At 41.7% G+C, this 15,185-nt stretch overlaps 1 protein-coding gene across 2 annotated transcripts in view; it reads left to right on the top strand.

The window, feature by feature from the left end:
* The window catches only part of upb1 (ureidopropionase, beta), a 150,203-nt gene that overhangs the window by 44,245 nt on the left and 90,773 nt on the right, over positions 1 to 15,185 (top strand). For both annotated transcript variants that reach the window (XM_059983320.1, XM_059983319.1), the window contains exon 3: positions 14,619 to 14,706. In XM_059983320.1, the coding sequence (XP_059839303.1) occupies positions 14,619 to 14,706 (88 nt within the window). The remainder of the gene's footprint in view (positions 1 to 14,618; positions 14,707 to 15,185) is intronic.

The following is a 15,185-nucleotide window of genomic DNA, read 5'->3' as shown; positions in this document are numbered from 1 at the left end:
AAGTCACAGTTGTGTCACAAACATGGATCAGAATTAGGTTTATTATTGCTGACATACAGCTATGTCGTGAAATTTGTTTTGCGGCAGCAATACAGTGTAATACATAAAATATACTATAAATGATCATAATAAATAAATAAAATTAAAGAGGTAGTGCAAAAATAGTGAGGTAGTGTTTGTAGGTTCACCATCCGTTCAGAAGCTGTTTCTAAAATGTTGCGTGTGTGTCTTCAGGCTCCTGTAGCAGCTCCCTGATGGTAGCAGTGAGAAGAGAGTGTGTCCTGGGTGGTGCATTTCATTAACGGCACCTCTTTGAGACATTGCTTTTTGAAGATGTCCTCAGTTTTGGACAGCTTAGTGCCCATGGAGTGCCAAGCAGTTACCGTGTTCAAGAGAGCATAAACGTGGATGGTATTCAAGAGTCGCTATGGTAGTGTGGTGATCAGTGCAACACAATTCTGGCTTGGGGCATTGGAGTTCAGAGAGCCGTCTGTCTAGATGAACCCTGTGATCGATTGGTTTCCTCCCAGACGTACTGGTTAGGAAGCTAGTTGGGCATTGTAAACTGACCTGTGATGTGGCTACGGTTAAAGCAGTGGCTCGCTCGTAGGACCCAAAGGACCTGTCCACTAAATAAATGAAAAGAAAAACCAGCCAATCTGGATGTTCAGTATTATTACCTTCACCAAGTCCCCCATCGTCATTGCTGACCAGGACTTAACGGGTGGCCACGTAAATACTGTGGTTACAAGAGTAGGTTTGCTGTCCTGTGGTGAATGATTCAATTCCAGGGCCTTTCCGCCATCTACGTGGCACAAAAGACCGTGCTGGAGTAATCACCACCCTGGTTAAGTACAGCAGTGACAAATCTGAAGAGATGCAAAGCACCCGGGGTAAAACAGAGCAGTGTTACAGTGAGTAGAGCTGTTTGTCCCGAGCATTCCTGACCTTGGTGGAATCTTCACATTGCCTATGTGACCAAGTGCTCTAGTTTTCTCCCATGTCCCAAAGGCGTGCAGGTGGGGAAGTGAATTGGCGGCTGTAAATTGCCTCAGGCGTGTGGGTGATTGGTAAAATCCTGGGGACAGTTGATGAGAATGCTGTCTGAGGAACCTGTCTCCATGTTGTGTGACTGACCCAAAGCAGCTTGTTGGCACGGCAACCATTTTAACCACTCATTCCCCACAGAGGCTTCTGTACCTCCTGCCTGATAGTGGAAGTGAGAAGAGGTGGGGAGGGGTGAGTGGTAATGTATTTGATCATGGGTGGTTCTTGCTTCGCACTTAAATGTGCGGAGAGGTGTGGAGGGCTTTGCCTGTGATGGATCCACTACTCCCTGTAGCCTTTTCCGTTCCTGGCCATTGGTTTTCTGCACTCTTACTGTTTTACCCTGTGCACTGTTGTAATAATGATCCATATGGGTTGCACGTGAGTTAGGTTTATCACTATACAGGCGATAATAATACACTAATTTACCAGTTAAGCTCACTTTACTCCTTGTAAATCTGACTATTTAGTCATGTAAAGATTCACGACTCCATGCGTAATATTATGATATATCTATTGAAGACTACTGGTGTCAAAGTCAGGGTGGTGATTGCTATGGGAACCCTCGTCCCTGCATGCCTTCAGCTTGTTTGTCCCCAGGTCGTCACACCACAGCTTTTTTGTTGCTGCTCACTGTTGTTGTAAACCAAGATCCTCTAAATGTGAATCTTCCGTTTGTGATAAATGTCACCTCTGCATTGCATCTGTACTGGTATTTGGGCCTCCTATCCTCAAAAGGATGTGTTGATATTGGAGAGAGTTCGGAGAAGATTCACGAGGATGATTCCTGGAATTCAGGGACCAACATATGAGGAGCGTTTGTCAGCTCTTGGATTGTATTCATTAGAGTATAGAAGAATGAGGGGGGATCTCATAGAAACATTTCAGATGTTGAAAGGGTTGAACAGAGTAGATGTGGAAAGGCTGTTTCCCTTGGTGGGTGAGTCCGGGACCAGAGGTCACAGTCTTAGAATTACAGGGCACCCATTTAAAACAGAGATGAGGAGAAATTTTTTCAGCCAGAGGGTCGTGGATTTATGGAATTTGTTGCCACATACAGCTGTGGAGACCTGATCATTGAGGGTTTTTAAAGAGGAGATTGACAGGTATCTAATTAGTCAGGGTATCAAGGGATATCGGGAAAAAAGTCAGGAATTGGAACTAGACGGGAGAATAGTTTAGCTCATGGTGGAGTGGCGGAGCAGACTCGATGGGCCAAATGGCCTGCTTCTGCTCCTTTGTCTTGTGATCTTCAAGCAGTGGAGGTACCTCCAGGGGGCAATTGTGCCTCCATAAAGGAGTGTCATTTCTTCTGTCAGATTCATTTCCGCACTATGTTCTTCTGGCCCCTTTATTTTAAGGGGGCACCTGCTGAGACTTCCTGTGGGATGGGTTATTGACTGAGTTCCTGTTCTAACTCATTGGGGATTGGTTTCAGAGGGGTTTCTGTCAGATGTAAAAGGGGTGTCAATAACAGTCAGATTGAGTTTGGTTCTTCTGAATTGCCACTCGGACTGCTGTGGTTGAAAATCTTGTGGGCAAGTGCTTTGGGAGGTGTGTAAAAACTCAACTTTGTGCTGTTGAAGGAAGATGGTTGAAAAATGGCCATTGCACAGAACGTAGGGAGTTAGGGTAAGTAGTTCTAATTCAAGTTAGAATGAGGGACTTCAGTATGCAAGGGGATTGTGGAAAATCAGGCTGGTGTCAGATCACAAGAGAGGGAATTTGTTGAATGCCTACAAGTTGGCTTTTTAGAGCAGCTTGTACTTGAGCCTACTCGGGGAAAGGCTAGCTTAGAGTGGGTGTTGTGTAATAACCCAGATCTTATTAGGGAGCTTAACATAAAGAAACTCTTAGGAGGCAGTGATCATAATACAATTCAATTCATACTGCAATTGGAGAGGGAGAAGCACAAGTCATACGTTTCAGTAACGCAATGGACTAAAGGGAATTCCGGAGGCACGAGAGAGGAGCTTGCCCAGGTGGATTGGAGGGGATACTGGCGGGGATGACGGCAGAACAGAGATGGCTGCCGTTTCTGGGAATAATTCACAAGGTGCAGGATGGATTTGTCCCACAGAAGTTCTCAAATGGGAGAGGTAGACAACCATGGCTGACAAGGGAAATTAAAGACTGCATAAAAGCCAAGGAAAGGGGCATATAAGGTAGTGGAAGTGAGTGGCAAGTTGGGTGATTTGGAAGCTTTTAAAATCCAACAAAGGTCAACTAAAAAAGCTATAAGAAGAGAAAATATGAAATATGAGAGCAAACTAGCCAGTAATATAAAGCAGGATACTAAAAGTTTTTCTCAGTTATATAAAGAGTACAAGGGAGGTGAGAGTTGATATTGGACCACTGGAAAATGATACTGGTGAGGTAGTAACGGGGGATGAAGAAATGACAGTTCATTTTGGCAGGAATAATCCAAATAGAACATACAGGGTAAATGGTAGGGCATTGAGGAATGCAGAGGAACAGAGAGATCTAGGAATAACAGTGCATAGTTCCCTGAAGGTGGAGTCTCATGTAGATAGGGTGGTGAAGAGGGCTTTTGGAACGCTGGCCTTTACAAATCAAAGCATTGAGTACAGAAGTTGGGATGTAATGTTAAAATTGTACAAGGCATTGGTAAGGCCAAATTTGGAATATTGGGTACAGTTCTGGTCACTGAATTATAGGAAAGATATCAATAAATTAGAGAGAGTGCAGAGACGATTTACTAAGATGTTATCTGGGTTTCAGCACTTAAGTTACAGAGAAAGGTTGAACAAGTTAGGTCTCTATTCGTTGGAGCGTAGAAGGTTGAGGGGGGATTTGATCAAGGTATTTAAAATTTTGAGAGGGATAGATAGAGTTGACGTGAATAGGCTGTTTCCATTGAGAGTAGGGGAGATTCAAACGAGAGGACATGATTTGAGAGTTAGGGGGCAGAAGTTTAAGGGAAACACGAGGGGGTATTTCTTTACTCAGAGAGTGAAAGCTGTGTGGAATGAGCTTCCTGTAGAAGTAGTAGAGGCCAGTTCAGTTGTGTCATTTAAGGTAAAATTGGATAGGTATATGGACAGGAAAGGAGTGGAGGGTTATGGGCTGAGTGCGGTTAGGTGGGACTAGGTGAGATTAAGAGTTCGGCACGGACTAGGAGGGCCGAGATGGCCTGTTTCCATGCTGTGATTGTTATATGGTTATATGGTTAACTTAATAGGTACTTTGCATATTGGACATTGAACCCATGAACACAACCTCACTTTTTTTTATTTAACTATTTAATATACATATATACACTTACTGTAATTGATTTGAATTTTTTTCTATATTTTTTCTATATGTACTGCTGTCGCTAAGTTAACAAATTTCAGGACATATGCTGATATTAAATCTGATTCTGATTTCTTATGGTAAAGGGTCAAAAACAAAAGGACATTAGGGGTGATTGCTTGGTAGAATGAGGGTGGTTGACACTTGGAATGTGATTCCAGAGGAGGTGATGAAATCAGGTACCATCATTTTAAGAACAAACACGAGGAAATCTGCAGATGCTGGAAATTCGAACAACACACACTAAATGCTGGTGGAACACAGCAGGCCAGGCAGCATCTACAGGGAGAAGTGCTGTCAACATTTTGGGCCGAGACCCTTCGTCAGGACGAGGATGCTGCCTGGCCTGCTGTGTTCCACCAGCATTTTGTGTACGTTGTTTGAATTTCCAGCATCTGCAGATTTCTAGTCCTGAAGAAGGGTCTCGGCCCGAAACGTCGACAGCGCTTCTCCCTGTAGATGCTGCCTGGCCTGCTGTGTTCCGCCAGCATTTTGTTTGTGTTGATCATCATTTTAAGAGGTATTTAGGGTTTCAATAGGTACATTTAATGGCAGAGAAATGTATACAATATATACATCCCCAAATTCTTTTTCTTTTTCTTCGCAGCCATCCATGAAAACAGAGGAGTGCCCCAAAGAATGAATAGCAGTTAAATGTTAGAGCCCCAGAGAACCCCCCCAGCTCCCCCTCCCATGCATAAACAGCAGCAAAGCAAAGATCCCCCCTACCCCCAGCAAAAAAAAAGTTGGCATATACTGCAAATAGTAAGGCATAGAGGGATTTGGACCAAATGTACCTGATACGATTAGGGTAGTTAGTGAAAAGGTTGGTGATGACGTTGGCATTAAAGGCCCTTTGTTGTGCGTATGACTCTGACTCTAAGATAATTGCTAATACTGCTGGTAATCTGCTGATTACATCCCTATAACATTTTCACAAGAAATGTAATGTATGCTAGAAATATAGCAGAGGGTGTTGAAATGCCGATGCAGTTCTATGTTAGAATTGGACGGGAGTTCGTCTGATAATTCTCTTCAGCGGTGGAAAGAATCTGTTTGGTATCAGTGGCTAAAGGCACCACCCACTGAGGTGAAGCCTGGAGGTTTTTGTAACTGTTGAATAACAAGGTGTATTATGAAAAGCTTGCCCTTCCCCCAGCACCTCTCATCCATAATCATATGGCATTACTTATTGTTTTGTAGCACCAGTACAGTGCAAGACATAATAACTACTATAAGTTACAATTAAAGTAATCAAACAGTGCACAAGAGGAATATCGATAGGGGACTCTATAGTTAGAGGGTCAGACAGGCAATTCTGTGGACGCAGGAAAGAAACTCGGATGGTAGTTTGTCTCCCTGGTGCCAGGGTCCGGGATGTTTCTGATCGCGTCCACGATATCCTGCAGTGGGAGGGAGAACAGCCAGAGGTCGTGGTACATATTGGTACCAGTGACATAGGTAGGAAAAGGGAGGAGGTCCTGAAAACAGACTACAGGGAGCTAGGAAGGAAGTTGAGAAGCAGGACCGCAAAGGTAGTAATCTCGGGATTACTGCCTGTGCCACGTGACAGTGAGAACAGGAATAGGATGAGGTGGAGGATGAATGCGTGGCTGAGGGATTGGAGCAGGGGGCAGAGATTCAGATTTGTGGGTCATTGGGACCTCTTTTGGGGCAGGAGTGACCTGTACAAAATGGATGGATTGTATTTGAATCCCAGGGGCCCAATATCCTGGCAGGGAGGTTTGCTAAGGCTACTGGGGAGAGTGTAAACTAGAAATGTTGTGAGGTGGGAACCGAATTGAAGAGACTGGAGAAGAGGAGGTTGACTCACAAATAGAGAAAGCTTGTAGACAGTGCGAAAGGGAGGATAGGCAGGTGATAGAGAAGGGACGCGCTCAGACTGAAGGTTTGAGATGTGTCTATTTTAACACAAGTATTGTGAGCAAAGCGGATGAGCTTAGAGTGTGGATCAGTACTTTGATGTTGTGGCCATTACAGAGACTTGGATGGCTCAGGGACAGGAATGGTTACTTCAAATGCCAGGTTTTAGATGTTTCAGAAAGGACAGGGAGGGAGGCAAAAGAGGTGGGGGAATGACACTGTTGATCAGAGATAGTGTCACGGCTGCAGAAAAGGTGGATGCCATGGAGGGGTTGTCTACAGAATCAGTGTGGGTGGAGGTTAGGAACAGGAACCTTACTGGGTGTTTTTTATAGGCCGCCCAATAGTAACAGGAATATCAAGGAGCAGATAGGGAAACAGATCCTGGAAAGGTGTAATAATAAGAGTTGTGATGGGAGATGTTAATTTCCCAAGTATTGATTGACATCTCCCTAGAGCAAGGGGTTTAGATGGGGTTTGTTAGGTGTGTTCAGGAAGGTTTCTTGACACAATATGTAGATAAACCTACAAGAGGAGAGGCTGTATTTGATCTGGTATTGGGAAATGAACCTGGTCAGGTGTCAGGTCTCTCAGTGGGAGAGATTTTGGAGATAGTGATCATAATTCTATCTCCTTTACAAGAGAGATAGGAGCAGACAAGTTAGAAAACCATTTAATTGGAGTAAGTGGAATTATGAGGCTATCAGGTGGGAAATTGGAAGCTTAAATTGGGAACAGATGTTCTCAGGGAAAAGTACGGAAAAAATGTGGCAAATTTTCAGGGGATATTTGTGTGGATTTCTGCATAGGTGTGTTCCAATGAGACAGGGAAGTTGTGGTAGGGTACAGGAACCGTGCTGTACAAAGGCTGTGATAAATCTAGTCAAGATGAAATGAAAAGCTTACAGAAGGTTCAGAGAGCTAGGTAATGTTAGAGATCTAGAAGATTATAAGGCTAACAGGAAGGAGCTTAAGAAGGAAGTTAGGAGAGCCAGATGGGGCCATGAGAAGGCCTTGGCGAGCAGAATTAAGGAAAACCCCAAGGCATTCTACAAGTATGTGAAGAGCAGAAGGATAAGACGTGAAAGAATAGGACCTATCAAGTGTGACATTGGGAAAGTGTGTATGGAACCTGAGGAAATAGCAGAGGTACTTAATGAATGCCTTACTTCAATATTCACTATGGAAAAGGATCTTGGTGATTGTAGTGATGACTTACAGTGAGTACACTGAAAAGCTTGAGCATGTAGATATTAAGGAAGAGGATGTGCTGGAGCTTTTGGAAAGCATCAGGTTGGATAAGTTGCTGGGACTGGATGAGATGTACCCCAGGCTACTGTGGGATGCGAGGGAGGAGATTGCTGAGCCTCTGGCGATGATCAATGGGGACGAGAGAAGTTCCGGAAGATTGGAGGGTTACGGATGTTGTTCTTTTATTCAAAAAAGAGAGTAGAGATAGCCCAAGAAATTATAGAGCAGTGAGTCTTACTTCAGTGGTTGGTAAGTTGATGGAGAAGATCCTGAGAAGCAGGATTTATGAACATTTGCAGAGGCTTAATATGATTAGGAATAGTCAACATGGATTTGTCAAGGGTAGGTTGTGCCGTACGAGCCTGATCGAATTTTTTCTTTTTGAATATTTTTATTGATTCCTTACATAAAAGAATGCAGAGTACTGTAGGATATATGATATATGTATTGATTACAATACATTGGAATCACAAATATAGTCTCAATACCCCATATCCATATAAATTAAATTTAAATGTAACACTGAAAAAAGATAATTTTATCATATAAAATAATCTAAACCCAGTACCAGAAAAAAAACCTAGCTGTTTGGTTTAAAAAAAAGAAAAGGAAAAAGTTGCTAACGTATAGAAAAACATATTATTAGCCAACATCTGTGCTTAATAGCAAATCAAAGATTTTGAAAATAATTCAAAAAAAGACCCCACAATGTTAAAAAATCTTGTCTAGGTTCAGAAATTCAACAGCGAATCTTCTCTAAATTGAAGCATGACATAACATCATATAACCTATGAGTAGGCAGGGTGGCATCCTTCCACTTAAGCAACAATGCCCTCCTGGCTATAAGAAAATAAAAGCCAAAATATGCAACTCAGCTGTCTCCAAAATAATATCATTTCCTCCAACAATACCAAATAAGGCAGTCAAAGGATTAGTTTAAAATTTACTTTAAAAAGCACCGAAAAGGTTTGGAGTACTTCCTTCCAATATTTTAAGTCCGAAACATATGGATTAGTGAAGCTTCTCCATTATTACATCTATCACAATAGGGAGAGATATCAGAATAAAAACGAGACAGCTTATCTTTAAACATATGGGTCTATGAGCCACTTTAATTTGTAGAAGGGAATGACGGGCACATAACGATGAGGTAATAACCAATTTAAAAATTTCTTTCCAAACGTCCTCAGAAATCGAAATCTGTAAATCTTGTTCACAGAGATTTTTTATTTTATCTAAAGGAATGTTTCTCATCCCCAACAACATACCATAAATATTAGATATAGATGCATTATAGAAGGGTTTCAAATTAAAAATTATATCAAGTAAATTCTTATCTGGAGTTTTAGGAAATGTATGTACTTGAGAACGCAAAAAGTCTCTAATTTGTAAATATTGAAAAAGTGAGTTCTCGGTAGACTATACTTAGCTGACAGTTGTTCAAATGCAGAGAGACTATCTCCAACAAACAAATCCTGAAAACATTTAATACCCAATCGACTCCACTCTTTAAAAATGACATCAGACATAGAAGGTTTAATACAAAGTTAGAAAAAATGAGACTGGAAAGTGAAAAGCTCAATAAACCAAAATATTTTGGTTTATTGAGTCAGGAATAATCCAAATAGAACATACAGGGTAAATGGTAGGGCATTGAGGAATGCAGTGGAACAGAGAGATCTAGGAATAACAGTGCATAGTTCCCTGAAGGTGGAGTCTCATGTAGATAGGGTGGTGAAGAAGGCTTTTGGAACGCTGGCCTTTATAAATCAAAGCATTGAATACAGAAGTTGGGATGTAATGTTAAAATTGTACAAGGCATTGGTAAGGCCAAATTTAGAATATTGTGTGCAGTTCTGGTCACCGAATTATAGGAAAGATATCAATAAATTAGAGAGAGTGCAGAGACGATTTACTAGGATGTTACCTGGGTTTCAGCACTTAAGGTACAGAGAAAGGTTGAACAAGTTAGGTCTCTATTCGTTGGAGCGTAGAAGGTTGAGGGGGGATTTGATCGAGGTATTTAAAATTTTGAGAGGGATAGAAAGAGTTGACGTGAATAGGCTGTTTCCATTGAGAGTAGGGGAGATTCAAACGAGAGGACATGATTTGAGAGTTAGGGGACAGAAGTTTAAGGGAAACACGAGGGGGTATTTCTTTACTCAGAGAGTGATAGCTGTGTGGAATGAGCTTCCTGTAGAAGTAGTAGAGGCCAGTTCAGTTGTGTCATTTAAGGTAAAATTGGATAGGTATATGGACAGGAAAGGAGTGGAGGGTTATGGGCTGAGTGTGGGTAGGTGGGACTAGGTGAGATTAAGAGTTCGGCACAGACTAGGAGGGCCGAGATGGCCTGTTTCCGTGCTGTGATTGTTATATGTTATATGTTATATGATTTGGGAATAAAAACAGGTACGGCCTGAAATAAATCTAAAAATTTAGACAAAATATTAATTTTAGTAGAATTAATTAGGCCAATCAATGATAAAGAGAGGGGTGACCAATTTGATAGTGCCTACTTAACATAATTCAGAAGTGTAAAAAAATCTCTTTAAAAAGGAATTTATAGTTCCTAGTAATTGTTGCAACCAAATAAGTAAATTTGTTTCTTACGATTTTAAAAGAAAGGTTAGTATTAACTAATACCAAATTATTCAAAGGAAAAAATCACTCTTATGAAAGTTAAGTTTATATCCTGAAAACTGACTAAAGCAAGAGAGTAAAGAAGACTCCACATTAGAAATGTAGAGCAAAAGGTCATCAGCATAAAGCAAAACTTTGTGGGTAATACCCTCCTTAAAATGCCAGTGATATCATTAGATTCTGGGAAAGCAATAGCTAAAGGTTCTAAGACTAAATCAAAAAGCAAAGGACTCAAAGGACAGCCTTGTCTAGTTCCACGTTGAAGTTTAAAAGGTTTAGAATTCTGAGAGTTAGTAAGAACCTGAGCGGAGGGAGATCAACCCGATCAAAGGCTTTCTCAGCACCTAAGGATATCACTCAGTCCGATATCTCTTTAGAAGGAGAATAAATAACATTCAATAAATGCCAAATATTAAAGTGGGAGTATCGACTTTTGATAAATCCAGTCTGGTCATCAGAAATAATAGATGGCAAAATATTTTCAATCCTACAAGCCAAAAGTTTAGGTAAGATGTTAGTATCAACATTAAGTAAGGAAATTGGTCTATAAGAAGAATATTCAGTTGGATCCTTATTCTTTTTAAGAATAAGCGAGATAGAGGCTTCATAAAAAGATTGTGGCAGCCTACCTAATTTAAAAGAGTCTGAAAGGACTGAATATAAGTGAAGTACAGTTGGTCCTCCTTATCCGCGAATTCTGCGTGCGCGAATTCAACCAACCCGGAAGTACTCTTCCAGCACTTGTTGTTCAAACATCTGCAGACTTTTTTTCTTGTCATTATTCCCTAAACAATGCAGTATAACACCATCTTACATAGCATTTACGTTGTATTAGGTATTATAGGTAATCTAGAGATGATTTAAAGTATACGGGAGGATGTGTGTGGGTTATCGTGGATCAGAATTGAAAAAAACGGAAGTTCTCTTACTGTGTAAGTCGGAACAGGTACATTCGGTATTATTTAGCGTCAGTTAGTCAAACATTTGCCTTAGTGTATAGTATATATTTTACCTTTCTATGCATATAAAACACTTAAGAACTTAACTCGGGGCAGGGCCTTTCTCACTTTATCCTTTTAAATTGTTCCGATCGTTGACCGACTGTAGCCTAACGCTTTTCCAATGACCGATGGCGTTTCACCTCTTTCTGATCGCTTTATTATTTCCACTTTATTTTCAATCGTGATAATGATTATTTTTGTGAACAGAAACACTGTGGATTCAGACCTCTGCTGCCGGGTCCTAATGTCCACTGCACTGAGACAGGTTAAATACAGTCTGGATTTCCGCTGGGTCCTAAGGTCCACTGCATTGAGGCAGGTTGAATAAGGGACTTGAACATCCGTGAATTCTGGTATCCGCGAGGGGTCCCGGGACTAATCCCCGGCGGATAAGGAGGGCCAACTGTATAAGCAAAGAGGAAAAGGCCTTATAAAACTCTCCAGATAATCCATCAGGACCCGGGGCCTTCCCCGAGTGCAAAGAGTGAATAATCTCAGCAATTTCCTCATAAGAAATGGGTTGATCCAGCAATTTTCAGTTATCATCAGAAAGTGTAGGAATGTTTAATCGATCTAGGGAATTATTGATTGCAGTATTATCTTTAGGAGGATCAGAACTATAAAGTTTAGAATAGAATTCTCTAAAAATATCATTTATTTCTAAATGATCAGATGTTTTATCAACATTAGCTTTACAAGTTTCTTTAATTTGACGTTTAACTATAAAGGTCTATAATTGGTTAGCCAATAGTTTACCCGTTTTATCTCCATGAACATAAAACTGACTTTTATCTTTAAAAAGTTAAGTTTCAATTGGATAAGTGAGAAGCAGATTGTATTTAGTTTTAACTTCAACACGTCTTTTATATAAAACAGGATCTGGAGCCAAAGCATAATTTTGGTCTAATTGTTTCAGCCTTTTCTCCTTGAAGCAACAGAGGATGAGAGGTGACCTGATAGAGGTGTACAAGATGATGAGAGGCATTGATCATGTGGATAGTCAGAGGCTTTTCCCCAGGGCTGAAATGGTTGCTACAGGAGGACACAGGTTTAAGGTGCTGGGGAGTAGGTACAGAGGAATGTCAGGGGTAAGTTATTTACTCAGAGAGTGGTGTGTGTGGAATGGGCTGATGGTGACGGTGGTGGAGGCGGATACGATAGGGTCTTTTAAGAGACTTTTGGATAGGTACGTGGAGCGTAGAAAAATAGAGGGCTATAGGTAAGCCTAGTAATTTCTAAGGTAGAGACATGTTTGGCACAACCTTGTGTGCCAAAGAGCCTATATTGTGCTGTAGGTTTTCTGTTTCTATGTTTGTGGATTCAAACCTACAGCTGAACTTCAGCACTTGATGTTCATATACACTGCAACTACATGATGTTCTGCGTGTAGTCAATTCCATGTGCTATTGTACTTAGATACTAACTTGTACACTTAAGGATTAGGTGGAGTAAAGCATTTTGTGGAAGATTTTTGACAGTGTCCTGGTGCATCTCCTTTGCAGCATCCTCAATAGAATCCTACCCATCTCTAGCGTTGGGAGTGGTACATGGTATTCCAACTGTTGCTTAACCAATATTTTATAAATTGTATTTGATATTTGCAATGCGCCATTGAAAGTTAATACTTTAAGTCAAGTGCTGATATTTCTAGGAGTCAGTATAACCCTCGATGTGTACATGTCAAGGTGAGTGTGGGACAATCAGTCTAATGGGAAGATTCAAGATAGTTTGATGTTGTTTTCAGTACACAAGTGAAAAGGGGAATGAAATAATTGTTCCTGCTGGGATGGTACTGGGTCCATTGTTGTTCATCGTCCATATCAGTCATCTGGATCATAACGTGATAAACTGGATCAGCAAATTTGAAGATGATATCAAGACTGGGGGTGTAGTGGGCAGTGAAGAAAGCTATCATAGCTTGCAGCGGGATCTTGAGCAGCTGGAAAAAGTGGCAGATGGAATTTAATACCGACAAGTTTTGCACTTTGTTGACCAGTGTTAAGGAGTTACACGTTGGGAAGGGTAGAACTTGAATGGTGAGCAGTGGGGCAGTGAGGAGTGTGGTGGAACAGAGGGATCCAGGAACACAGATGCATCATTCCCCGAATGTGGTGTCACAGGTAGATGGGATTGTAAAGAAAGGGTCTGGACCATGGGCCTTCATAAATCTTAAAGTGTTGAGTCGGGATGTTGGTGAGGTCTAATTTGCAGTATTGTGTGTGCAGTTTTGGTCACCTCCCTACAGGAAAGATGTCAATAAAGTTGAAGGAATACAGGGAAAATTTACAGGGATGTTGCTGGGACATGTGAATCTGAATTATAGAGAATGGGTGATGAATTAGGACTTTATTCCCTAAAGCACAGGAGATTGAGGGGAGAATTGACAGGAGTATACAGAATTATGAGGGCAACTACAAGCAGGCTTCTTCAGTGAGACTCGCCTCACCTGACTGAGACTAGACCTAAAGGTCATGGGTAAAGGGTGAAAGGTGAAATGTTTAACGGGACCATGAGGGTGAACTTATTCACTCAGAGTAGTGGAAGTATGGAACAAGCGCAGGTGGTGGATGGATTTTAAGAGAAATTTGGATCGTACATGATAGGAGGGATATGGAGTTTGGGCGCAGGTCGATGGGAATGAGCAGAGTAGATGAATCCAAAGTCCTGTTGTGGATTTCTATGACTCTGTGACAGAAAGGATGAGGTAAAGTTTTAAAGCTGAGGCTGTTGAAGTGTAAGGATGGAACTGTGGCTGAGGCGTCTGTCCAGTAGTGGTGGGTTGATTCAAATTGGAGCTTTCCAAAAGCTGCATTTGGATACCCGACTACATGCTACCTTTTGTTTATAACCAGCCCATTATCTCTGTCCTCCTCGCTGACTTCCATCTGTTCTCCTCCCCCCTTTTCTTTCTTCCATGGTCTTCTGTCTTCTCCAATTGGATTCCACCTTCTCCAGCCATGTATCTCTTTCACCAGTCAACTTCCCAGCTCCACCCCTCCCCCTCCCACTTTCACCTCTCACCTTGTGTTTCTCTCCCCACCCCCCACCTTTTAACTCTACTCGTCTTTTTTTCTCCAGTCCTGCTGAAGTTTCGGTCCGAAACATGGACAGTACTCCATTCCATAGATGCTGCCTGGCCTGCTGAGCTCCCCCAGCATTTTGTGTGTTTTGCTCAACCTTTGATGTTGGAGCTTTAGTCTGTAAGAAAAGGAAAAGAGAGATTACCTTGTGTGGAGGAATTACGCTTGTCTTTTATTCTATTTGTTGACAAACATTTGTCAATTGTGCATGTCCAGGTTTGAAGTGGTTCTGTAGAGAATGTAGACAGTAATGAGATGGAGCCAGGCCCTCTGCTGTAAAAGAGAGAGACGTTACAGTTCAGAAAAGTTACTAAGGCCACCATTCCAGATTTGCTCAAAGTGGAAATATGTTTAATGCAAACCAGCTTCCGTGTTTACATTGTAAAATTCTTTCCCCTAGGTTGCAGCTCTCCATAAACGGATTGGAGACCTTGTGGAAGCAGCTGCCATGTGCGGAGTTAACATAATCTGTCTCCAGGAGGCTTGGAGTAAGTTACCACTTCATTGGAAATGCAGTGTAGTGTAACTGGCAAAGCACGCACTTGGTCAGCCAGCACAAGAACGCCTTCCCCACGTGCTTAACGTTCAGCCACATGCCCAAACGTGGATAGGAAGTGAATATGGAAACCAGGAGCCCTAGTAAAGCTGATGTCCACGGGCATCAAAGGAAGAACTCTTCTCTGACTAGAATGAAATGCAGCAAAGTCGTGGCAATGACTTCACTGCAGGAGTTCCACCAACCAGTATCCTGGCACAAACCCTTAGGAACATAGAAAACCTACAGCACAATTCAGGCCCTTTGGCCCCCAATGTTGTGCCCAACATGTACTTACTTGAGAAATTACTGGGGTTACCCACAGCCCTCTATTTTTCTAAGCTCCATGCACCTATCCAAGAGTCTCTTAAAAGACCCTATCGTATCTGCCTCCACCACCGTCACCATCAGCCCATTCCACGCACTCACCAC

This window comes from Hypanus sabinus, chromosome 10 (genome assembly GCF_030144855.1).
Source record: "Hypanus sabinus isolate sHypSab1 chromosome 10, sHypSab1.hap1, whole genome shotgun sequence".
Taxonomy (NCBI): Eukaryota; Metazoa; Chordata; class Chondrichthyes; order Myliobatiformes; family Dasyatidae; genus Hypanus; species Hypanus sabinus.
Note: the sequence above shows the minus strand (reverse complement) of the source record. Positions and strands in the feature narration are given on the sequence as shown.